This window comes from Musa acuminata, chromosome BXJ3-3 (genome assembly GCF_036884655.1).
Source record: "Musa acuminata AAA Group cultivar baxijiao chromosome BXJ3-3, Cavendish_Baxijiao_AAA, whole genome shotgun sequence".
Classification (NCBI taxonomy): Eukaryota; Viridiplantae; Streptophyta; class Magnoliopsida; order Zingiberales; family Musaceae; genus Musa; species Musa acuminata.
This window is the reverse complement of record NC_088351.1, coordinates 33,687,597-33,710,498: the sequence shown is the minus strand read 5'-3', so window position 1 is coordinate 33,710,498 and position 22,902 is coordinate 33,687,597. Positions and strand designations below refer to the sequence as shown.

General features: G+C 37.9%; 4 protein-coding genes and 1 long non-coding RNA gene across 6 annotated transcripts; 2 read left to right on the top strand and 3 right to left on the bottom strand.

Annotated features, from left to right (window-relative positions):
- The first annotated feature begins 553 nt into the window (after positions 1 to 553).
- LOC108952277 (uncharacterized) lies at positions 554 to 5,427 on the top strand. Its single transcript, XR_001976999.2, has 2 exons — positions 554 to 971; positions 2,773 to 5,427. It is a non-coding gene; the product is annotated as an uncharacterized LOC108952277 (long non-coding RNA).
- LOC135632790 (uncharacterized) lies at positions 1,003 to 4,831 on the bottom strand. Its single transcript, XM_065141561.1, has 2 exons — positions 2,756 to 4,831; positions 1,003 to 2,136 (listed from the first exon to the last, which is right to left on the bottom strand). Exons 1-2 carry the CDS (start codon positions 4,829 to 4,831, stop codon positions 1,711 to 1,713), a joined length of 2,502 nt encoding a protein of 833 aa, XP_064997633.1. The 3' UTR covers positions 1,003 to 1,710.
- Positions 5,428 to 9,200: 3,773 nt separating the features above from the next.
- Positions 9,201 to 20,522, top strand: LOC135633975 (probable 3-deoxy-D-manno-octulosonic acid transferase, mitochondrial). Of its 2 annotated transcripts, XM_065144050.1 has the most exons (14): positions 9,201 to 9,563; positions 9,643 to 9,736; positions 9,953 to 9,995; positions 10,171 to 10,293; positions 10,936 to 11,055; positions 11,130 to 11,208; positions 11,388 to 11,504; positions 12,359 to 12,456; positions 13,828 to 13,918; positions 17,328 to 17,447; positions 17,530 to 17,600; positions 18,184 to 18,378; positions 18,791 to 20,131; positions 20,247 to 20,522. In XM_065144050.1, the coding sequence occupies exons 1-12, from the start codon at positions 9,344 to 9,346 to the stop codon at positions 18,370 to 18,372; spliced, it is 1,365 nt and encodes a 454-aa protein (XP_065000122.1). In that variant the 5' UTR covers positions 9,201 to 9,343; the 3' UTR covers positions 18,373 to 18,378; positions 18,791 to 20,131; positions 20,247 to 20,522. The 2 variants fall into 2 exon arrangements, with proteins under 2 accessions (XP_065000122.1, XP_065000123.1); XM_065144051.1 differs by lacking the exons at positions 17,328 to 17,447; positions 17,530 to 17,600; positions 18,184 to 18,378; positions 18,791 to 20,131; positions 20,247 to 20,522 and adding an exon at positions 16,315 to 17,321.
- On the bottom strand, positions 19,137 to 20,122 carry LOC135632547 (GABA transporter 1-like). Its single transcript, XM_065141159.1, has 3 exons — positions 19,985 to 20,122; positions 19,653 to 19,889; positions 19,137 to 19,517 (listed from the first exon to the last, which is right to left on the bottom strand). The coding sequence occupies exons 1-3, from the start codon at positions 20,120 to 20,122 to the stop codon at positions 19,137 to 19,139; spliced, it is 756 nt and encodes a 251-aa protein (XP_064997231.1).
- LOC135632546 (GABA transporter 1-like) lies at positions 20,197 to 22,374 on the bottom strand. Its single transcript, XM_065141158.1, has 4 exons — positions 22,203 to 22,374; positions 21,596 to 21,826; positions 20,590 to 20,687; positions 20,197 to 20,412 (listed from the first exon to the last, which is right to left on the bottom strand). Exons 1-4 carry the CDS (start codon positions 22,351 to 22,353, stop codon positions 20,197 to 20,199), a joined length of 696 nt encoding a protein of 231 aa, XP_064997230.1. The 5' UTR covers positions 22,354 to 22,374.
- Between the last annotated feature and the right edge of the window lie 528 nt (positions 22,375 to 22,902).

Below are 22,902 nucleotides of genomic sequence, written 5' to 3'. Positions count from 1 at the left end.
AATCACTGATGGATGAATGATCAGCTTATTATCGTACGACGTGATATTACAAGTTGTAGTATTAATACACTAATGTAATGGGTGAGGGATCAAAAGCTTAAAGAGAATTATGTAGATGATTTCCACTTTCAAATTCAATAATTGACATTGAGTGACCACGTTTCTTTTTAGACCTTCGTGTTATATAATATATTATTATATAAATAATAAATTTCAGATTCAAGTTGATATGAGTGTCATCTATATATATATATATATATATATATATATATATATATATATATATATATATATATATATATCTTATGTATTATATGTGTGATGTCAACATGGATCTGAATTTTCTATTATCCCATATTTTTTCACCGATTTGATAATTTCAATCCAACAAAGAAATTATCCTAATTTTTAATTCAGTTGACATTATTTGTCCTTTTGGCGATTTAAGAGTAATATAAAAATGTCCGAAAATTAATATTTTCTAAAATAAAAATTGAAACAAAACAATGCCTTGAAGTGTTTCTTAAATGGATGACGTTGTAACGTTTCTGAAACGAAGAAATCAAAACACTTAGCACCGCGAACCGGACCCGATCCGGTGGTTGGTGAAGCGGGTGTGTCCGGAAGACGCGGAAGGTAGCGCCGACGACATGGATGCGGCTACCAGCTTGCTATGTTTGAACTCGGCTTCTTCGGCCTTGGAGCCCCGCCACTGCTTGATCAATTCCTCAGCTAGGGCCCTCTGACTCCCTCCTCTTCTCTGCTCGGCTCATTCAATTTGAATCCGTTCGTCGTTGCTCACCAGATGTTTGAAGAAAAGACGCAACAAGCCGTACACCTGGTTGGTGTCTGGTTTCAAGCAACTGAAGCTGAGTGCTGTGGGTTTATTCAGGATACTGAAGTTGCTGGGAGTGGACTTCTATAGAATCAGGCAAAGGGAGCTCTGATTTCATATCTGCGGTCATCGTCAGGTACCTTCTTCCTGTATGTTCAAAACTGAGGTGAAATGAAGTTGATTGTCTTAATTTTCAGTCATATAAGTTTTAGTTTTCAGTCGATGAAACCAATAATAAAATTCTCAGGCCCCTCGCAATGTCCAAAATGCTTAAGGTAACAGTAGTACACCCATCAAGCCTTTGTAATCCAATTCAATTATTCTCCTACGTCTGATATAGGATTAAACAAGGGGTATTACAGGTGCAGCACCCAGTGAGCTGCTTATAGATATTATGAACCACAATGCAAGCGAAGAAGGATGCCCTACTCTTAAAACACCACAACCAGAACAACTAGCAAAAACTTACCATTCAGCCATTTAAAAGTGAATTTCAACTGCAATATCAGTGACTTATGCACTTCAAATTACCTAGACGCAAAATTGATCCTCGTGCTAATATTCCTATGATAAAAGGGAGGCCTCTATAACTTTTTATGATACCAACAGGGTCACAGTGTCATCATAATGGTGTAACTATGACTTCAATATGCAGTCCCAAGTTGAAACATTTTCTTTTAAGATTACGAAGAATTATGCACAGATAATATCCACTGTAGTGAAAACAAAATGCAGCCCAAGAACTTTTGAGGACTTTTTTCAATTAATCATACATTTTAATATATGTACAACATCATTGGCCTCATTTATCAATGAATAAATACAACTCTTATGAAAAAGAATGTGATTATTCAAATGTGAACATTCTTGCTTATTCAGCTTGTATTCAGCAACTCTAATGCAATGTCCACAAGGGCGCAAAGTGGTGTGTTGTGCCGGCTCAGTCCCACACTGCCAGAAAATACATCGAAGCATTCGAGCTCTGATGTGGTTTCTGAGACACATTCAAGCTCCTTCTCCATACCTAGTTCAGTGAAGAATCTGATATATTTTCTATCAGAGTTCATCATCCAGATTGTGATTTCTAGTACAAATCTCCTTATTCTGGGCACCTTGGGACATGGGGAGTCATACTTCTGAAGTATTTTCACCAGTCTCTCTGCAAAATCCACATCCTTAATGCTGTGTTGTTCTAGTTGCTTGGCATATTCTTGAGCATCCATGAATCTGTAAACTTGTATGGCAAGACCAAGAGATACCTCCAGCTGTTTCATCTCTGCTGTCATGATTGCATTCAGAACCTATAGGAACGCAGCAAGGGTGTCAAGCATTTGCTTGTTTCACAAGTTAAACCTCACTAGGAAACTAATATCAATCACCATGTATTAGTCTAATTCTAAGCATAGAACTAAGAAGCAAAAACAACAAAAACAAAAGTGGAAAATAGATGAAACATGAGCATGTTAGATAGAACTTATATAGTTACTTTGATAAGAATATATATGATAATGTCTAGCATTAGCTGATCTTTTTGTTCCAGAACCTGTAACTTATAGTCAAACATAAGAAATGAAGATTATCAAAAACAGAACATATTCAACAATATTAAAGGATCAGACAGAAAAAAAGACATTATCTGACTAATAGAAAAGAAATTACACAACTTTTTCCTTCCTTTCTTTAAGAACAGTTGCAGTGAAGTTTGGTTTTCAGGCAACAAGTGAACATAGAGAAACAGTAAAAACTTATTGTTTGACCAATGAATTTTCAGTTTGCAGGTAGAATTAATCTAAATAATTATGTATGTTCTAGTTAATATGAGTAATAAGTTAGTAAATTCTAACTTGATCCATCTTATATTTTTGATTTCGAAGTAAGATCATATATTTGCTACTTATTCAAAAATCATGACAGTCTTACCATGCTAATGCCTGCAGTGACTCCTCTCAGACAGAAGTACTCATTGCCAACATACTTGCACAAGTTGCAAAGGATCCTCGCCGAATTTATCCAAAGCACCGGATCATCCAGTGCTTCAACGAGCTTTTCGACGATGTTCCTCTCTTTCAGAATCCTGTAACAGTTGTTCTTGCTCTCCAATGCCATCATCGCAAGCGCCTCCCCTGCTTCCACCTTCAATGCCTTCTGCTGCTGGGTGTATCCATCCTTGAAGAAGATCCGCAGCAGCTCCTTAATCATCCCCCCTGTGTTGCCAATCCTCTCCCTTGCCTCCTCGTTCATTGCAAGGCTCGTTAGGATCTCAATTCCTAGCTTCTGAAGCATTATGTGGCTCTCCCCGTACTGCAAGATTTCCCTGATGTTGCTGCTAGTGAATACGATCTCCGATATCTCCTGCCGGAGCACCTTCCCGGTTTGCCCTGTCGTGCTTGCAAGCATCTTCACCACCTGCAGTGACCTCTTCATTGCCTTGACATGCGACTCAGTTGTGCTCTCTTTCATCTTCAGCTTCTCCCCGCCACTGGTGAAGTCTATGATCTTAGCTAGTAGTCCTCTGGTGTGGCCAATCTTTGCACAGTTATCATGATCCTTGGTGAGCTTCTTCAGTATCAGCAGGCCTAACAGGTTGAACACCGAGAACTCGTGGTTGGTATTGTCCGCGGCGGCACACAGGCGGCATACCTCATCAGGCCTTGAATTCGAGGTGCTTCCACCTGTGTACAGCAATGAAGAGGTTGATTCCATGGCTCCAGGAATGCCGGCCACTCGGAGAGCATTCTGCTTCTTTCCGGCGAGCTTGGAGATGATGACCGCAGCTGACCTCCTGATCTCCTCCTCGGCTGGGTTCTTCCAATTCAGCATCTCGATGAGCCTCTCGATGACCGGAGTCGACGTGCCAATCTTGCGCAGGGTGCCGTCGGCAAAGCGGTGGCTGGTGGAGAATTTGAGCAGGATGCGGGCTCCGATAAGCTGCTCGTCGCGGGAACTCGACCCGAGGAGCTCCTCCGCGAAGGTGACGAGGTCCATTTTAAGCCCGTCGAAGATGCTCCCCTCGATGCACTTGGAGTAGGCGTCGTAGAAGAACCTCTTGATGGACACCATGCCGGTGGCGCCGAGGTGGCACTCCCTGTTCACCTCCTCAAGCAGCAGGCGGTAGCTCACCTTCCACTCCCAGTAGGCCTTCTCGGCCAGGAACAGGAGCGCCTCCGCGAGCGCCAGGCTGTAGAAGATGTTGAGCGCCGCCTTGCGGTTCTTCTTGTCGGGGTCGCCCGGAGGCAGCTCGCCGAAGTCCTGCTTCACCAGCCGCATGAGCGAGAGGGAGATGCATGAAGAGGCCGCGAGCAACTGCAGCCAGTAGAGCAGTCGGCTGACGTTCCGGGGGAGGAAAACCCATCCGGAGAACGGGAGGATGGGGACGTCACGGGTGTGCCATGTCCGTGGCGGCGGCGAAGGAGCGACTTGCGAACTCAGGTCGTTGATCATGTGGACGTTGCTCGGCATTCTCGTGGTCTGAATCGAGAATGGCCGGAAAACGAGCTTCAGTGATTGGAGGAGGACGCGGGAGCTGGACTTGAGAGCTCTGAAGCTCGACCGGCCGGCCTCGGTGAGGGACCAGGTGGCCTGGTGCTGCCACTCAAGCTCATGACTCCGGCTGAAGATGCGGGCGCCTTCAATGAGAAGGATGATGGTGATGAACCAGAAGTCTGTCCTCTCGAGCGCGATGGCGAAGCCTCCCAGGAGAACCACGGTGGCCCATATGAAGCCTAGCGTTCCGAGGCCACTGGCGGCCTTCTCGATGACAGCAAGCCGGAGCGCGAAGAGCGTCAGCTTCTTCTCGGGAGCTTCGACAACGCCATGGATTCTGCACGGCCCAGCTGAATCGTCGTCCTGGTCCACGCTCTTCGAAGGGTCATTCATCTCTCTCTGGGGTTCGAAGAACGTCGAGCCATAATTGTCCACAAGCTTGACGCTCACACTGCCAATTTGCTCGACGATCCGCAGTCGAATACTTGGCTCGCCATCTCTTGCTGTCTCCATAGGACGATGAAGAAGAGCACACTACGACGCGATTGTGATGCTACGGCAGGAGCTGCAATTGAAGAACAATTGTCCAGATGAAAATTAGTAGGCTTTTATAGGAATGAGTCCGTCAGCATGCTTGGGGGAATGCTTAGGAGGGCGAAGGGCGGCCAACTTTGCGTGGAATGTGGCTGGAAATTGTGCAACTGTTTCTCCAGAAGGCAAGGAGACAAATGAAAAGATTGTGTTGTAAGGATTCTTCGGTTTGGAAGGATGAGGAAACACCAACAAGTTCCAAGGAAGATCGAGAGAGAACAGGGGAGGAGGAGGAGATGAACCGCTAAATGAACTTTGGGGGCAAGTTTTTTTGGCTTACACTGAAAGAGGAAGAGTGAAGCCTGTGGCATCTATTCTGCTTCCCTCACCCTCCAAACCTTTATTTGGAGACTTCACATTATTTTTGGATGATTGCGGATCCTTGCATGTCCTGTTTAACTGTTTACTTTGGATCTCCTCCTTATCAGACTTTCCTCAGCTTTATGTAATATTAAGCTTGGCAACAAAATTTGGACAAGAAGTTTCTATTCCATGGATTTTATCTTTTTGTATGATAATTTATCCTGTCATTGGATTCCTTATTTGATCTTAATTCTGGGTTTATATATATATATATATATATATATATATATATATATATATATATATAAGAGATGAAATGTGTCTCAAGCATAGGATCAATGTCTCTTGACAAATAAATGTGGCTTGCTGTTTAATCTTAGAGACATATGTTTGAGGGCAATGAATGATGAAGTCAATCATGACCTCGCCATGAGATAACTGAAGAACTAATTCATCATGGGGAAGGAAGAATCCAATGACAAAGAAAGAGAACACCATCCCATCTCGATCGGATGTTTACTTGCTTGCATGCATGCTATGCTTCCAAGCAACCACCAACTTCATCTTCTGCCAACTGTCTGTGGTGGTAACAATGCATGCTGCCTTTGCTAGCATTCTCCATCTGCCTTGGAAAGGAGATTTCCAATCTGAACTGCAATGGGCACTTGAGATGGTATAGACAAATGGCCCTGCACTGGTGCTCTGTTACTTGGGTTAAGGTCTGAGGAAAACTCTGTTCCTTGCAGGATGAGCCATCTTTGGGGATGATGAGTTGTTAAAGAACCAGCAAGGGAAGCTTTAAAGAAATCAGTGGTCTTGTTTCTTTGGAGTGTGGCAATGCTCAACCTTTCAAGCTTGTGGTGCTAAATCTCCAGTGAAGTGATCTACTTAAGAAAGAAAGATAGAGAGAGAGAGAGAGAGAGAGAAAGAAAAGAAAAAGCTGTTTCTTGTCACAGAAAGCAAGCACACATGTACTGCAAGGATGATAATGATGCAGGTCATGAACAAGTTGATTAAATGGAAACAAACTCATAGAAGCCTTTTCTATCAGATTAGCTGATGTTATCAGAGAAGATTTTTCCCAAAATTGGTGTGGAAAAAGTTAATTCTTGACTGCTATCATTTCATACAAAACGTTGACTATCACAATCCAATTTTGCAAGTAACAATCACCTCATGAATGCGTTGACCAAATCACTGATGTTGTTGTGAATTTTGATCGTTGTGATTCGTATAAATGAGTAAACCGAGAATATATTAGATTTTAATTATTTAATAGTGTATCAAGTTTTTTTTTTATCATATGTTTATGTATACAAGTCGAATATATCTTTTTCTGGCAGTTAATATAAAATAGATTATATCTTTTTCATGATATAATCGTTATTGATCTAAAATACTTAAGCTCAAGTATAAATGGTTAACCCGATAATGAGATAGGATAGCTAATTCAATTAACTCAGAGGCATATAAATAATCAACCTAAAATGTTTATGCTTAAGTAAATAATAGTAAACTTATCTAACTTTTATCGACCATTAAGCTCAAGTTAATAGTTGCCTACTGTTTAACACTATGTATCAAATCATAATATGCTAAATATGTCCATGTTACAGTCCATACGTGCTATGAAAAAAAAAAAACATAAATGTTAAACCATTAATAAAATTAACTTAGGTAACTGTCTCAATAGGAAACATCATCTTGCTTTGTAAATCAATTTGAGTAATTTATAAAAAAAAACCTCCTCAATAGTCAAATTTTATCATGTGACACTCTAATATTTATTTTTTAATTAAGAGATACTCTTTTTTTACGTTGAATTTCGTATTTTGATAATGAAACCACCTGATATATGCTTATGATTTAATCTCTGTTTTAAGTGACGCAGGATGCTTCGATCAGGATGAGACAATTAAAGCAAGAAAATTCAATGTTGTGCCGGAGGAAACATGCCAGAAGATTGAACGTCGAACCAGTGGATCGGTCGACGTATCAACAGAAGGCTTCGAGCCGTGGACTCCGACATCGGGTCAAGAAGAGCGAGTATCGTAACAAGGATATCGGAGTTGCGGAGTCAACTGGCCAATTGGACAAATATGCTACAGGAGAGGACGATGCGCCGAAGAATCGGACGAAGCGTTGAAGGACCAATGACATAATTTTTTTTTTATTATTAACATTTTATATATTATGATTGATCCTTAGTTTACTCCGAAGTTATTTGAGTTAAATTGATTTATTGGACATGAATCAAACTAGATATGTTCAATAAAAATCTTAGTATTTGATTTATTCTTTTTAAATCTTATATTATAAATTTCCCTAAATTATTCTGCTATCCTCATTTCCAAATTACCCTCACCACCTCTCATTTCGCCACCTCCTCTCCCTCTCTATTAGCTTCTTTCTTCTCACCCTCTTCATCGATTTCCTCCTCCCCATCCCCCTTCCCCTACCTTACCTCCACCTCCCTCTCCCCCTTTCTCTCTCTCTCTCTCTCTTATCCTTCTACTCTTCTCTTTCCTCTTTCCTCTCCCTCTTTTTCCTTCTTATCCTCATAGTTTATCTATATTAGTCATTGTAATCGAATTACACTCGAATAAATTTAAAAACATATTAATTTTTATATAAACATATTTTAAAAAATAATAAAAAAATATCCTTAAAATATATTAATTTTTATTTAATATTATCCTTACACTCATTCATAAAATATATTAAAAAATATTTTTTATATAAAATTATCCTTAATCCTTCATGAATAAAAATTTTATATTAAAATCTTATAATAATATGTTAGTAGTTTTGGAAAAGTTTGAACTTGTTTGTTAGAAATTAACTTGAGTTATATTTGAATACATGTTCAACAAAAAAACATCCTAAACTCATAAGAAATTTAAAAATAATATTATATATCTTAAAATAAAGTGTTAATAGTTTTTAAAATGTTTGGATTGGTTTGATTTGAATTAACTTGAATTATACTTAAGTTATTCTTAATCATAGATTCAATATAAAAATATCATATATTAAAAAATTAATCATCCTAAATTTTATAAAAAATAATAAACATATCAACGTTACACCCCAATAGTTTCGAAGAGGTATGGATATGTTTAATGAAAATTCAAAAAGTTATTCTCGACTACATATTCAACATAAAAATACTCTACTTTAAAATTAATCACCCCTATATTCAAAATAAAATAAAATAAAATAATAATACATATATTAGCATCCCACATTATTAATTTAGGAGAAATTTGGATACGTTGGGTGAAAATTTACGTATCACAAATTGAATCAAAAAATATCTTATTTAAAAAATTAATTACTCTGAATTCATAAAAGTAAAAAAAAAAATTGATACTAAGCATATTATCATCTCATCTAGTAGTTTTAGAGAAATTTATATAAATTCGATAACAATTTAACAGGTTATATTCTATCACTAATTCAACCTAAAAATAATCCTCTTTTAAAATTTTATTCATCCTAAAATAATAAAAATAATATTAAATATCTTTATATGATGTATTAGTAGTTTTAGTGAACAAAATTATACTTGAGTTATAGTAACTTACAAATTGAACAAAATTCGATTCGATCCACTGTGATCGAACTCGACTCGAAGCAATTCAACTTCAATTCTTTAGATCGGACGAAATCAACTCATGAATTTATAACTTGTTATTGCTCGATTCAAGGAAATTATTATATATTTTTGTTAAAAACCAAATATAAGGTTTTTTTTTCTATTTAGATAATCCTTTTTTTTATAAAAAAAGGGATATTTATCAAGAACTGTTTTTTTGATAAATAACCTAATCAACCTAATTCTTCCTATCACAACTAAATCATTTGATAAAACAACGCTTATACTCCCAATTTGAGATGTTCGGGTTGATTTAACATATTATTACACAAGTAATAGTTCTGTTGTTCGAGTTGATGTATCAACGGACATGAAGTGTGAGGCTTAGACTAAACATTAGGATTTGGTTGATTCAATTGACCAGTTCTTAAAGTTGGTTTGGGACAACAACTCCTCGGCGAAACGAATGAGATCGCGTACCATGAATTCCTTCTGAGCTAAAATACTCGTGATTTTAGGTTTAGAAGGGAGGGATGGCCGCGGCGGCGCACACGGCGATGGCGTTGCGAGGCAAGATGGTGTACGAGCTCTACAGGGCGACCACCCACGTGGCGGGGCCGATCATATTCGCCCACATACAGTGGCGGAGGCTGCGCGGCCTTGAGCACCCTACCCGGTGGCCGGAACGCTTCGGTCGCTCTTCATCGCCTCGCCCTCCCGGCCCTCTTCTCTGGTTTCACGCTGTCTCTCTAGGTACTGCATTGCTTCCTTCCGCCATGGCTACGCCTGTATTCCGGCATTTGCACCTAACGATGACTTCGATTCCTCTCAGGCGAAGGATTGGCCGCGATCCCCATGATCAAGCACTGTGTTCGTGTGCAACCCAATTTCGTCGTCTTGATGACGAGCACAACGACATCGGCTTTGTAAGGACTGATATTAATTTCCTTGTTATTTTTTATTGATTGTTTGAGAGAATTATGAAAGGATGGATTATGCATGTCAATTGTTCGACCTTAGGCTTGTTGAACATGTTGTCAGTCTTGCTGGATCTATGATTAGTAACCTTTAATGCTATAAGTGTAGATGTTAGTGATTTAGAAATGCACTGGTATCATAAGTGTTAGCACTGGTTATTGCAGTGAAGTCATCAAGGACCAGCTACCAGATGGTGTCATATATCAGGTTTGCTAATGATTCACACCATTGTTCATTCTCAATATCAAGAGACATCGTGGGTTTATTGTATCCCAGTCGGTTGGGACTGTCTTTCTTTCGTGTTGGTTGCATTTCAGTGATGTTTCAATTTTTTGTTTCCTAGAATAGTTGCATATTGCAGTGACGTGCATATTTTTTACAGCTTGCCCCTCTTGATTCTCCTACCGCAGTGGGTAAGTTTCTGGGATACTGGGACCCTGTTGCTGTCTTTCTTATGGAAAGTGAACTATGGCCCAACCTCATCATATCTGCTGCAGAGAAAGGAGTGAGTAATCTCTTTGTAACTCTTCTTGTTTCTACATATAATTGAAGCAGTTCTTCTAGAAGTGCTTGGTTTATGGTATTTGTGCTGGTGTCAAAAGAACCAACAAATTGATTTTTAGATGGGAATACAGTATACAAGTGAAAGATGAGACAGCAAAGGTTATGTCTTGTGAGGTAATTAGGAGATCGTTTTATCATAGCAAAAAAGGCTCATATGAGTCATACAAATATAGTATAGTCACTGGGTAGTCATTAAGAAAAAATCTTAAGATACCCTCTCGTGACTGTGATGTGCCCTAATCAACAAGATTTCCTTTCTACATCTAAGTGAGGTCCGGATAGAATTTTAGTCTTGGTTTTTCTTGACAGGGATTTCTAATGATCTTTTGCTTTGTTCTTCTTTTGCTCATCTTCAATACGCGTCTTCACGGTCCGTAACAGTAATGGGAAAGTTTTTCCTTATAAGTACAACATTTTGGATATCTTTTCTGTTTCAGACTGTTATTGTAGTACATGCGCTTTGGTTATTCATCTAGCCCTTTATTAGTTTGACAAATTGTCCCTATATTCTCATGCTTTGTGTGTATTATTTTTATTTTATACTTGTTATCTCAAAATGAGTCACCATCTATGTTCTTTTCAGATTCCAGTGGCGTTATTAAATGCTAGGATGTCGTGCAAGTCTTTTAAGCGTTGGTCAAGAACATTAGCACTGCCTCTAATTTCCTTGATGCTGTCAAAAATATCTTTGATTGCCCCACTGGTATGAACCTCTCTTCGCCTTTTTTATGCCTCGATCTGTTTTCTTTAACAATATTTACTTATTGAATATGGCAGAGCACACTTCAGGCCGTCCATTTTCAATTGCTGCATGCATCACCACATATCATCCATTTTGCTGGTGATTTGAAATATGGTATTCTTCCATATCTGACCTTATTTCTTTATTAAATTATTTATTCTTCATCGTAGTGACACTAATCTACTCCACAAATACATGGATGCAGATTATTGTGAGAAAGAGATAAGATACTATACAATTTTTGTCTTGTATGTCAAACTTCCTTTGACACACCTTTTTCCTTTGAAATTTAGCTGTAGGAGATCTCAATGTCCTCGAGGAAGACATTAGGAAAATAAAGGATCTTCAACTACATCTCGCCAGTAGGCCTGTTTGGATGGCAGCATCTATACACGAGGGTGAAGAAGAAGGTCAGCATCTCATTACTTTTTTGGTGCTTCCTTCGGCAGACTTCTAGTATTTTGGGTTATTATTCATCATTTATTGTGTTGTAGACTTCTAGTATTTTGGATTTCCTTAGTTGTTTGCTTTTTTCTATTTTCATTTTACTTAATCATTCATGAGTGTGAATTTATAGTAGGTTATGATTTTATCATATAATCTATAGTTGCTTCTCTATGAAGCATGAAGAATTAAAAAAAAAAAGCTTGCTGTGTCTGTCTCTTGTTGATGTTAGTCACCATAACTTGTAAGATAATTACATGCTGCATGTTCAAACATAATTAGAATATGCATCATGCATACGCCTTTATTATAATGCATGATATATATGTAGAACGCACATATCATCCACATTAGGCTCCTTTGCATATAAAAAACCAGTAACATGTCCTTTCGTGCTTTTGACTTGCTATGGATATGAATAACATCATTAATGCGATTGTAGTTGAAGCTTTTTTTTTGTAATGTGCATAAAGGGCTATCACATGTTGTGCTAATTGTACATAATATTTCATATGTAAAATTGTAGAAATTTATTTGTTGTCATCACCTGAAGAGGGATTACCCATTTTTCCCATTGCTCTTTTGTTTGTTCGCCTGCTTGAGTATTGTTGCTATCATAATATTTAATTATTAATTCACCTTTTCATTTTAATCAACTTTAATTTTTTTTCCTTGATGCAAGGGTTATTTTGTGATACATGGTCTATATCATTGTTGATGCTTTAATCACTGTTCATATTTAGGGCAAACACTTCATAAGCCATTCTAATTTCTTTTGATATTTTAATCATTATTAATGCAAATGCTTCTTGAATCACAGTCATGCTTTGGGTTCACAAAGAATTAATCAAGATGCACACCGACCTGGTTATGATTCTGGTTACAAGGCATCCACGACATGGACAACAACTTGCACTTGTATGCATCTGATGCTTTATGGGTAAATTATACATATTGTGCTATTTCCGTTAAGTCTGTATGTGAGAATCCCAAAATCCATGAAATAGGTAGTTATGTTGAAACATCATCTTCTTCTCTCAACCTGATTTTCCAAAAATCTTTAGCAGAACAGTTAGATGCCTTTTGATATGTTGGATGTTTTAAATACTGTAAATTGGTTCTGGTTCTAGAACCACTTATAGAGCCATGAACCTATAGCTGCAGTAGCCTATAGAAGCAATCTACTGTCCAATGAAAGAGCCAAATTGTTTTGTAGCAGCAGAGGAGTAACAAGTTGAGGTGTAATTACCAATGTTGCTGAATTTCATAAGACATATGCTATTTGAGCATAAATGCATGCTCGTCTATATTTTAAACTTTATTCTCTAATTTGTAAATTGTTTAAAAAAACTTTGTGAATTATTTGGTGAGAAATTTTCAAGGTTTTCTTTCTTTGCTTATGTTAGCTGAATTTTATAACCAATTAGGTCCATTCTTACTTGGCTTTTTAAGTACTGTGAATTATGAGATGCCCTTCTTCTTTGCCTGCGTGATCACTGCAGATCCAACTTGCATATTAGCTGTCATGACTAATCAACTTTTTTTAATATGTTGTCATGTATTATGTCATACAGTGCACTTTATATATATGGGATGAGTAGAGTTGTAAATTTTCTTTCTTTCTGTTAAGGAGCTTGTGGCCATAAATTAGTTGATTTATTAATTACAATACTCACTGAAATTTGCCTATATACAGACCATAATTTTCATAAGGGAAAGTTGGTAAATTCATTGAACTATTAGATTTTCAATCAGAAAATTTCTCTGGATATACTGGATTTGTCTAATATTCATGATTTAGCTTATTCAAATTGGTTAACTTAAAAAAATCATATGAAATCATGTTGCATTAGTGGAGAAAGGGTTTCAGGATTTTAATCAGAAGAATAATCTTATGAGGAGTGGACTTTAAGTATCTTTACTCTGCATAGATCTTTACGGTAATTTATTATTTTATGGATTATAAATATTTACTAGCAAATCTCAACTCTAATTGATTAGTTTCCACGGAAAATCATCCTTTATAAATTGATTAGAAAGTTCTTTTTATCTTATTTTTATGGAAAAGCTTTAATTCTTGGGCATTAACCTGATTTCTGCTATATTTCCCTCTATGAGAAATAAATTCCGGAAATTTTAGTCATATCTAGCTTTTATCTATCTCCTTGCCAATTGCTTGGGTTGTTATATATATATATATATATATATATATATATATATATATATATATATATATGAGCATTTACAATCTTTGTACAATGCATTTACTTGGTTCTATTATCTGTGCAGGCATTAAAGAAACAAGGGATGAATGTTTCATTGAGGTCTAGAAGTGAAACAATTTCTTGTAGCACTAGTATATATGTGGTGGACACTTTGGGTTGGTATTTCATATTACTGTTTAGTGCTTGCATGATGCTAGAATCTATGTTGGTTGCTCATGTATTGCTTTTGGGTTATTCTTTTCTATTTCAAATTCATCCAACCCAGCTTCCATCATTCATATCTTTTATTCATGTATACTTATATCATGTCTACATTTTTCATTGTTCCATATGTAATAGACCATATTTTGATTGGATATGGAGTGATTTCAATAGGCGCTTGGGCGCTCGCCTAGGCGCTCAGGCGAGATGAGGCTCGAGCGCCTCGCTTCATGTTCAGGCGCCTCGCTTCAAAGAGGCGCCACCTGGGCGCTTGCTCGAGCCCAGGCGCTTCGGGCGAGCGCCTGGGTTAAACCAGGCGACCGAACCAGATTTTTAGGTATGGTTGGTCTCCGATGCTTTAGTTGGTTCGATCGAATCAACTAAATCACCGATATCGAGCTCCCTCTTCCGATTTCCCCGACTTCCCCAACCCTAACACACGATTTTGCCGCCGAGATTTCTTCTCCGCTGTCGCTGCTCTCTGCTGTCACTACTCGTCGCTGCCACAATCGCTGCTCGTCGACTGCTCGTCGTTGCCAATCGCTGCTCGTCGTCACTGTCGTCGCTCGCCGCTCCCGTTGCCGCCGCTCCCATTGTCACTCGCCGTTGCCGCTCGCAGCTCTCACTCCCGCTATCGCCGTCGCTCGCCACTCTCGCTCCAGCTACAGTTGTTGCCTGCTATCGCTGCCGTTGCCTCAGCAGCCTCAGTCTTCCCACACTCTTCTCACTATACTGTTAATAGTATATTAACAGTATACTGTTAACTATATACTAATAATAGTATTTTTATTTATTAGATTAATAACATATTATTTTGATTTTAATACTATTAATTTTTATTTATTTAATAGTATATTTTTATTTAAAAAATAAAAAATATACTATTATGATTTATTTGTTATGATTTTGTACCTAATTTTCTTAATTTAATAGCATATTTTTTATTTAAATAATTATATTTATTAATTATATTATATATTTTTATATTTTAGCGTCTCGCTTCGCTCGAGCGAAGGCCTAGCGCCTCGGGCGTTTTTGGACCTTGGTACCTTTTGGCGCCTAACGTTTTTTAAATCACTGTGGAGTACTGTGCTTTAAACTTTAAACTTGCGAAGTGTAAATAGGCATCAGTGTTTTGGATCCAAAAACTGAGATTGGTGCAATTGTTTGAGCTTGTTGATGATTGGTCTACTGTAGATTGGTAATATATTTATAATAACTGGTTTATGTTACCTAAACTAATTCTAGCTTGATAAACAAAACATAAAAGGGATTAGGATGTGTATGGCAAATAAGTATGTGAGCATTTTTTTAAGGTAATCCAAAAGTAATGGGATCAATGGCCTTTTGTAGAGAAACAATTATGTGACTATGATGTGGTGTATAAAATCTCTAGATATTCAAGTTGTGAAAAACAGGGCTACAGTTGCTGCATATCCCATGGACATTTTTAGATGAGAAATGAAAAATAACATGAATAGATCTGACTCTCCAGTTAAGTAAGCCTATCTTTGCACCAGAAAACTAGTTCATAAAAGCAAGTTAGTGATCCGCCAACTGTCAGGGGGTTCTGTCACAGAACCTCAGACTATATGATAGTAAGAAGTTGATGTGGGGTGACACTAACATTTGACCTGGAATTGATATGTTATGCTTGCACAGTTATCAAGAATCTTGTCAACGACATATTTTTGACACAAAATAAGATCCTTTTGAATGAGATGCATGGGAGTATTGAAGTCTTAAACTGCATAATTCAATTCCTAACATGCGGATTGGCAATTATATGGTTAAATGAAGGTTTTTTTGTGATCATTTTATTTCTCTGGGCACTATATTTGTCATAAAATACAGCATGATGCTTTACTATGCCTGTTGTATGGGAAGATGCCAGAGAATGGTACAGAAAGTCATGATGTATAGCCATCATCTTCTGTAGTAATCTGACATCGATAGGTCTTCATGTCTTGCTTCCATTGATCAAGAATGGCTGTTCTATTTGTCCACACTAAATTGTAGCAGTTATTTATGTTATTTGACAAAGGTCCTAAATTCGTAAGCATTATTCCTTCCAGAATATATTATGCATTTAATTATCTGCCTAATTATGCAAAGCATTGGACAGTGGATGATCTAAAAGATATCTGAGGATTATGCAAACCAAGATCTTTTTGTTCACATTATTTTTTAAGCTAAGAAAAATATTATTTGATTTTCTAATTTAAGGATGCCTGTCACTGACAAATTTTTCATACTGAACTATTCATGATATTCTAGGATGTATATTCCTACTGGAAATGGAAGATGAATTTTTAGATATTTGATGGTTTGAGTCCTTATGTGCTTGCAGTTGATTCAAGAAGCAAGAGAAAAGATCAGTCTTGTTGGACAAATAAGTTTGACGTGGTTACTTTTGCGACAAATACTTTGTGAAGAGTGCTTTTCTGTTTGATATGATTCAAAGGATGCTACTGTATGTCATTTTGATCCCATGGAGAAACTTCGCTTGGAATAAGTTTGTAACTGAGAATCCCGGTGACACTAGTTTGTCTAATAATTAAGTGGAAACATACGACTTCAAGTTGTGGTCTATATTCTATTAATTATTTTATACTACAGCCATGCCATGGTTACCTTTATCTTCTAGCTGTTGATGTACATCTGCCATTTTGACTGATTTAGCATATTTTGTTCCTAAAGATGATTTACTTTATTCACAGGAGTGAGAGTAGGTAGCTGTCAATATTAAGGATAGTGTGGGCTATAATTAAGCAGCATACAATAGCTAGGATATACTGTCTTAAACAACTAGGTAGAATGGAGCGAAAATAAGGCTTCCTGTTATTAGGCTATCGATAATCGCTGGAGTAGTTAATGTATATGTAGGTTGTTGTCTCATTCAGGATGCTGATATTTTAGAACTATGGTGTTGAACATATGTAAGCTATGCATTTTCATTAGGTAGGTAGTCAGCTGAAATTTGTCTAGAAATGCACCTCATCTTTGCATAAGAGCCATCATTTTTCTTTTTTATTACTATATTGGTTTCATGTCTATTGTTATTCAGTTTGTTTAGCACATTTCTCTCAATAGGGACTGCAAACATAAGTTCCATCTATCTGATCCCAATTAGTTAGGATTTATGCATTATTTCTCTATAGCAAATGAATAGATTTAAAGAGTCTTTTGGTTAGCTATGTAATCATGTGTGGGTCTTTGCTAGAGTTAAATTTGTTGTTATGACATTTTTTTATGATACACAGAAGTTAAAAAATCTGCTTATATGTTCTCATTATTTATTATTTTAATGTTTGGGTGCTGTTTGGTGGGGGATTTCTAATTTTTGCTAACTTTATGATACAGGTGAACTTAGGACACTTTATAGGATAACTCCAATTGCTGTGATTGGAGGTTCTTTTTTGCCTTGTTTAGCTGGTCATAATGTTGCCGAGGCTGCTGCAGCTGGTTGTGCTGTTTTAACAGGTAATAAGCTAAGCTTACATTAGTACTTACTAAACATCTTTCCAGAAAGCGTGTGTTGCTTCAATGTTTGAAAAACTTTCAGGTCCTTATGTTGGACATTTCTCGCATATGTTAGCTGGAATGATACAAGCAGCTAGTTCATCAGTCCAGCAGGTCAGAGGTGTCAGTTGTTTCTTTGTCTGCCTACTCCTGAAAGGCCACTATTATCTAAATGCTGTGTATTTAGTTTAATTTTTATAGAACTTTTGCATAATAAATCATGCATTGTTGTGATGAAACAGAAATTTTATGGTTTTGGTAAAGGGTAAATCTGGAATTATTTTAATTGATAGATGTTGATAAAATTTTAAAGCTACCCGAAACTCAGGTACTCCAGATATACTAATAATATGAATTTTTTAATAAAGAAATTTTGTCTAGGATACAAGTTATCAGATGCTGATTATGTTTTTGCCTGACCTTGTTGGTCACCGTAGTTCCCTTGATTTCTGTCTTTGTTGTCAACCCATTCATTTATTTTGGAGAGTACACATTATAGTTATGATAGTAAATTCCATAGCAATGGTATAATGAAACTCAACATCTTGTTTTTAAGCGTTTGCACTATGGGACATTCACCCTTCTCATCATCATTAATTTTTCTAGTACATTTTTAGTATTTTTATCTGCAAATTTCAGCACATATGTACATTATTCTGTTCCCCTGTAGCATTGACACCAGACACTGTCCTTGCAGGTTGCAGATAAAGCTGAACTATTAGAAGCACTGAAAAAGCTGCTTACCGATAAAAAGTCTTTGGAAGCACACTGCAGGGCTGCAAAATGTGCATTTTCAACTGTTTCAAAGGGAGTTGTGGAAAACGTCTGGAAACTTGTATGTACATTTGTTCTTAAACAGTCCATAGGAAAATCAGATGAAGGTTGATCAATGGTGAGAGTCTCGTGATATGTTGTGTCCTTTTCTTTATCGTTATTTTATTTACTGAAGAAGATAATTACTGATCCTTGAAAGCTATATTTGATCATTTAAACACTAATTTGTGATCATGGCTTTGTTTAAATGGCTAGTGCCTGATTCTATATTTTTATGCTAGTCAGTCATTTTTTTAAAACTTAGGTTCATAGTTTTGGCATTCTTTGTCTGCACAAAATGGAGATTTCTTTGTCATCTTTGCATTTTTTTTCTTGAACAATATGCATGTTCAGATTTTTCAGTTAGTTTGTATCCTCTGTAGGAATGGAAATGGGTTAAAGTTTCAGTTATTAGAAAAAATGTCAACTCGTTCTCTATTCTACTTTGCAGGGGTCTGTTTTATTTGCTCACTTCTTCTTTTGGTATGCAGGCTTGTTCTTTGTTGAACTTGACTCGTACGATTCGATTGTACAGAACAATTTTGTGGAATAGGTGGAAGACGATCAATATCTTCTCCAAGTGGTTTATTGTGATTGTTCCTTTTGCTTTCTGCTAGTGTCAGCAACCAATCAGGGCTTCCTGTACTTCTGATCCGCAGAGAAGAAGCTGCTATTCGTGTACTGCTTGCACAATGTACAAGTTGGTGTATTTGTTTGGCCCAGAGTAGATGTTGGTCTCGTCGCTGAACAATGGAGATTTTACCTCTTACAAAATCTCAACTATTACAAGAATGACGATGTGCGACAGCGTTTTTTACTATGACAGGTTCATGGGTTTCAAACATTAGCAAAAAGTTTATAGGTCTTGGCATCCAGAACGATCTGCCGCACTGCAGAAATGGAACCCAGCACTGACAGTATCGAGAATACTATGGCTATGGTGGTGTTCAACCAAAAAAGCAGGCCTCTCTTTGAAGGTTTGAAGGTGATGTTGTACATAACTGATGGCACTGCAAAATCAAGGGGCAGGAACCCAAAAGCACCAATGGCTGCATTGAAGGCACCAAAGAAAGGGAGCATCGCTGCTATGAGAGTTGCTATGGCGATGGATAGTGACCGGAAGATGAGCCTTGGCACAATGTTCCGAGCAGAGTATTGATCCTTGGTTGGGTCAGCAAACAACCCCTCAAGTATCTCATTTGATGGCTGCAAGTATACCTGTGTGAATCAATAGGAGCTTTGGATCAGCTAGATGATTGGCAGGCATACTTCAATATGTTCTTTAGTTTACTGAACATTCCAAGTTTCAGAACAAATTTATAAAGGGAAGCTCATAGAAGTTTCTGTTCTTACCACTCCTACAGCGGCTAGTTGGAGAAGAACAAACAAATTGGTCATCACGAGGAACCACTTTGGAACTAAAGTCGAGCTGTTCTTCAGAATGAAGTTGGTAAGGATGGAGCCTTCAGCTTGGTTGCCGAATGCCCAGTACCCCGATATCGCCACGCTGAAGAATGTCATTATCACGATCACGTAGCTGAGACAAAGGCCTTTGAACATCTTTCCTGTTACAGGTCGAGCTGCTGTTGCCTGGCAAGATTGTGCAAGAAAAACAACAGATGAAGGTTCTACCGAATAGTTGTCACTCTCATCTCATTCACTACAGTGCAAAAGGAAGAACAGACCTGTATCTCTGGAATGATACCATTGCCGTAGGTGGTTGCGATGATTGCAATGCCACTGAATATGCCGAAGATACGGTCTTGGCTATCACTTGAAAGAGAGTAGTCTCTCGGTGGTGCGCCAGCCGAGTGTCCTGTCATCAATTCAAGGTATGTGTTATGTTTTGTTTATCTAAAATAAATTGTCCAATAGAATCCTAGTAATCTATGGTGTATTAAGCGTAGAGAGGGAAAGGAATAATACCTGCATAAATGGAACCTGCAGTGGCACATGCACTGTACGCCAAGCAGAGCATTAGAGAGATGAGGTTGACATGCCTGAGGGAGTGGAAGGAGGGGATCTGCGCCAGGACCATCATGAATACCCCGAAGATGGCCACGAACTCATAAAATTTCATCGTGCCTTCCGGCCTTGCAATCAGGTATATGGACTGTAAAAGCTTAGTTTAATTTATTTCTTCTAGTCAACGAATAATTAGTTTGATAGGCTGCAGGAGGTGAATTGAGCCAATAAAAATTTTGATTTAATTCGTCCTGTTAACGCAACAAATGACTAGTTTGATAGGTTGTGCAAGGGTGTAGGAGGTGAATTGAGCCAATAAATGTACCTTCAAGCTTTGTCCTCCCAGTAGGCCTACACCAAAAACTGTAGAAAAGCATATTGTGAACTGAATTGGGGCAACATAGTAACGACCCCATTTTGGCCCTGTTTCATACGAACCCAAACGTTTGATTAGTTCAAGATTAGCATTGGTGTAGGTTCCGTTTGAACCGGAACTGAACTGATCCGAAATTGGTATCAAACCATGATTGAGATGATTAGTTTCAATTAGAACCGGCGGTTATAGTTCAGTTCTGAATTGACCAAAAAGAAACAAAAAAAACTGTAAATGACATCCACCTTTCAAATAATTTAATAAATAGCTGATTAGAGAAGTATTTTAAAAACTAAAATAACAAATAAAAAATAAAGATAGATGCCTGCAATCATAATTGAAATCGGAATCAGAATCGTTAGTTCCTGCCTGGAATTGGTTCGTTGGCTAAACCGGGTTTCAGAACCAAGGTTAGTGTTAGATGATATTGATAACAAGTCAATATTCTTCCTGTCATTTATCATGTCATATATTCTCAAATTTTGGTTGGCTTTGGATTGCAAACCAATTGGTTGTTGACTTATTTAACGTATGATGCTAGTGTGGAAGATAATTCTGGCTAAACTATGGCCCTTTAGTCAAAGCTGCATGTAGATAGATATATGTTCACGTTGACCATGGTTACGCAAGTAGGCAAAGAGCAGGTGAAATGATTTCCCTCTCTAGCCGAAGCCCACCCAACCTCCATAGTGATCCTTTTTCTTGACTGCAGCGTTCGTTCACATATCAGTTTGATGTCTCTTAGCGAGAAAATATTGGCCGGTCTCTTTTTGTTCCTTCGTATCCATTTTGGACCAAGTCAAAACTCCTGATCCCAAATTATGACCATGCTTCTAACAAAACTAGTATCGTTTGATATCTACGTAAAATAAATATTCTACAACAAGAACAACAACGCGGTACAAAAGCCGCAAAAGGAATAGAGGTCATTTGGTGGTGGAAGTATAAGAAACATTACCGAGGATGTCGTGGGCCATGTCCCTGAATCGCAGTTGGCGGCGGCCGAGCTGATCGTGGTGCTCGAGAACGAGGGAGAGGAGGTTGTAGGAGTAGAATGTGACGGCGGCGCCCATGACGAGGCACGCCACGGCCGACGCCCACCCGAGCGACGCGAACGCCAAGGGGAGGCTGAGCAGCGCCGGGGAGACGATGGAGGTGGTGAGATGGTAGGCGCAGTGTAGCCATGAGCCTGCAGTAGTAGGTGCCAAACGATTAAGTGTCCTTTGTGCGTGCCCATATCAAGAATAATGTGGTGATGGGAAAGCACATGCTACGCCGTACATTTTGTGGTAGATTCAACACTTGCAGGATCAAGCGGTCATCAAAGAAAAAGAGCAAAATGGGATATATATATCATTCAATTCATTAACATCAAATCATTCCGAAACTTGATTTATTTCCCATCGTGCGGGTTTAAAAAAATGATCCATACCTGAGAAAAGTTTTGAGAAACGAACAAGTGTATGAGAACTGAGGACATGAGTTGACAAAAGACGATGGCTTTCTTCGTCATTCCGGCCGAAGAAAGAGAGAGAGAGAGAGGGGTGTGTGGTAATTGTAGTCACCTTTGGACTGGAGAACAAAAAGAGCTCCGGCATCCAGCTTCTTCTGGTCACCTGCAGGTGCCGCAGAAGCAGCATCAACGGCATGGCTGTCGGTGCCACCGCTGGCCACCATCGCCTCTGCTTCTATGGAATTGTGGGAACAGCTTCTCATCGCCCCTCGCAGGGAGAGGATTTCCATTGATGTAGGAAGATATGTGTCCATATCAATTCTTTATAAAAAAATAAAATGTATTATTTCGTATTAAGATGTTTAGAAATAGGAAACATTTGGTGACTCGTAAAATATTGTATAATAATTAACAATATGTGCACTATATTTTATTTTTCTAAAATATAAATATAATAAATATGTTTCCATTTTCATACTTCCTTTAACAAATATGGTTCCCAAATTCAATGAATTATTTTAAAAAAATGATGTTACTTTATCCATGTATATATTCAATAATTATTAATGTAATCATATGATTTAGCCATGTGACACGGCTTGGTGGCGACGTAGCACCACCCCTCGCCAGTGCAGCTGCGACCTTTTCTTTTTTATTTTTCATGTGAAACATCTTCAAGTGCTCTCCACTTCTGCCAGTGGTATCTAAATGTATGCTGCAGTTGCTTTAACTTGTAGGCTTGGCATTTTGGGTACCAAATCTGTTTCTCTCGGTACACCATGTGTAAACACACCAATGTGTATCAATGTTTC

Bases quoted from the DNA above. Each gene is read 5' to 3' on its own strand.
- LOC135632547 (XM_065141159.1), bottom strand. From the start codon at position 20,122: ATGACAGGACACTCGGCTGGCGCACCACCGAGAGACTACTCTCTTTCA. The intron at 19,890-19,984 runs GTCTGTTCTTCC...CAATCTTGCCAG, and splicing joins GTATCATTCCAGAGATACAG to GCAACAGCAGCTCGACCTGT. The intron at 19,518-19,652 runs GTAAGAACAGAA...TGATTCACACAG, and splicing joins AACTAGCCGCTGTAGGAGTG to GTATACTTGCAGCCATCAAA.
- LOC135632790 (XM_065141561.1), bottom strand. From the start codon at position 4,831: ATGGAGACAGCAAGAGATGGCGAGCCAAGTATTCGACTGCGGATCGTC. The intron at 2,137-2,755 runs GTAAGACTGTCA...GCGTTCCTATAG, and splicing joins TCACTGCAGGCATTAGCATG to GTTCTGAATGCAATCATGAC.
- LOC135633975 (XM_065144050.1), top strand. From the start codon at position 9,344: ATGGCCGCGGCGGCGCACACGGCGATGGCGTTGCGAGGCAAGATGGTG. The intron at 9,996-10,170 runs GTTTGCTAATGA...TATTTTTTACAG, and splicing joins CAGATGGTGTCATATATCAG to CTTGCCCCTCTTGATTCTCC. The intron at 13,919-17,327 runs GTTGGTATTTCA...TTTATGATACAG, and splicing joins ATATGTGGTGGACACTTTGG to GTGAACTTAGGACACTTTAT.
- LOC135632546 (XM_065141158.1), bottom strand. From the start codon at position 22,353: ATGAGAAGCTGTTCCCACAATTCCATAGAAGCAGAGGCGATGGTGGCC. The intron at 20,688-21,595 runs GTAATGTTTCTT...CGTATGAAACAG, and splicing joins CATGGCCCACGACATCCTCG to GGCCAAAATGGGGTCGTTAC. The intron at 20,413-20,589 runs GTACATTTATTG...AAGCTTTTACAG, and splicing joins TGGGAGGACAAAGCTTGAAG to TCCATATACCTGATTGCAAG.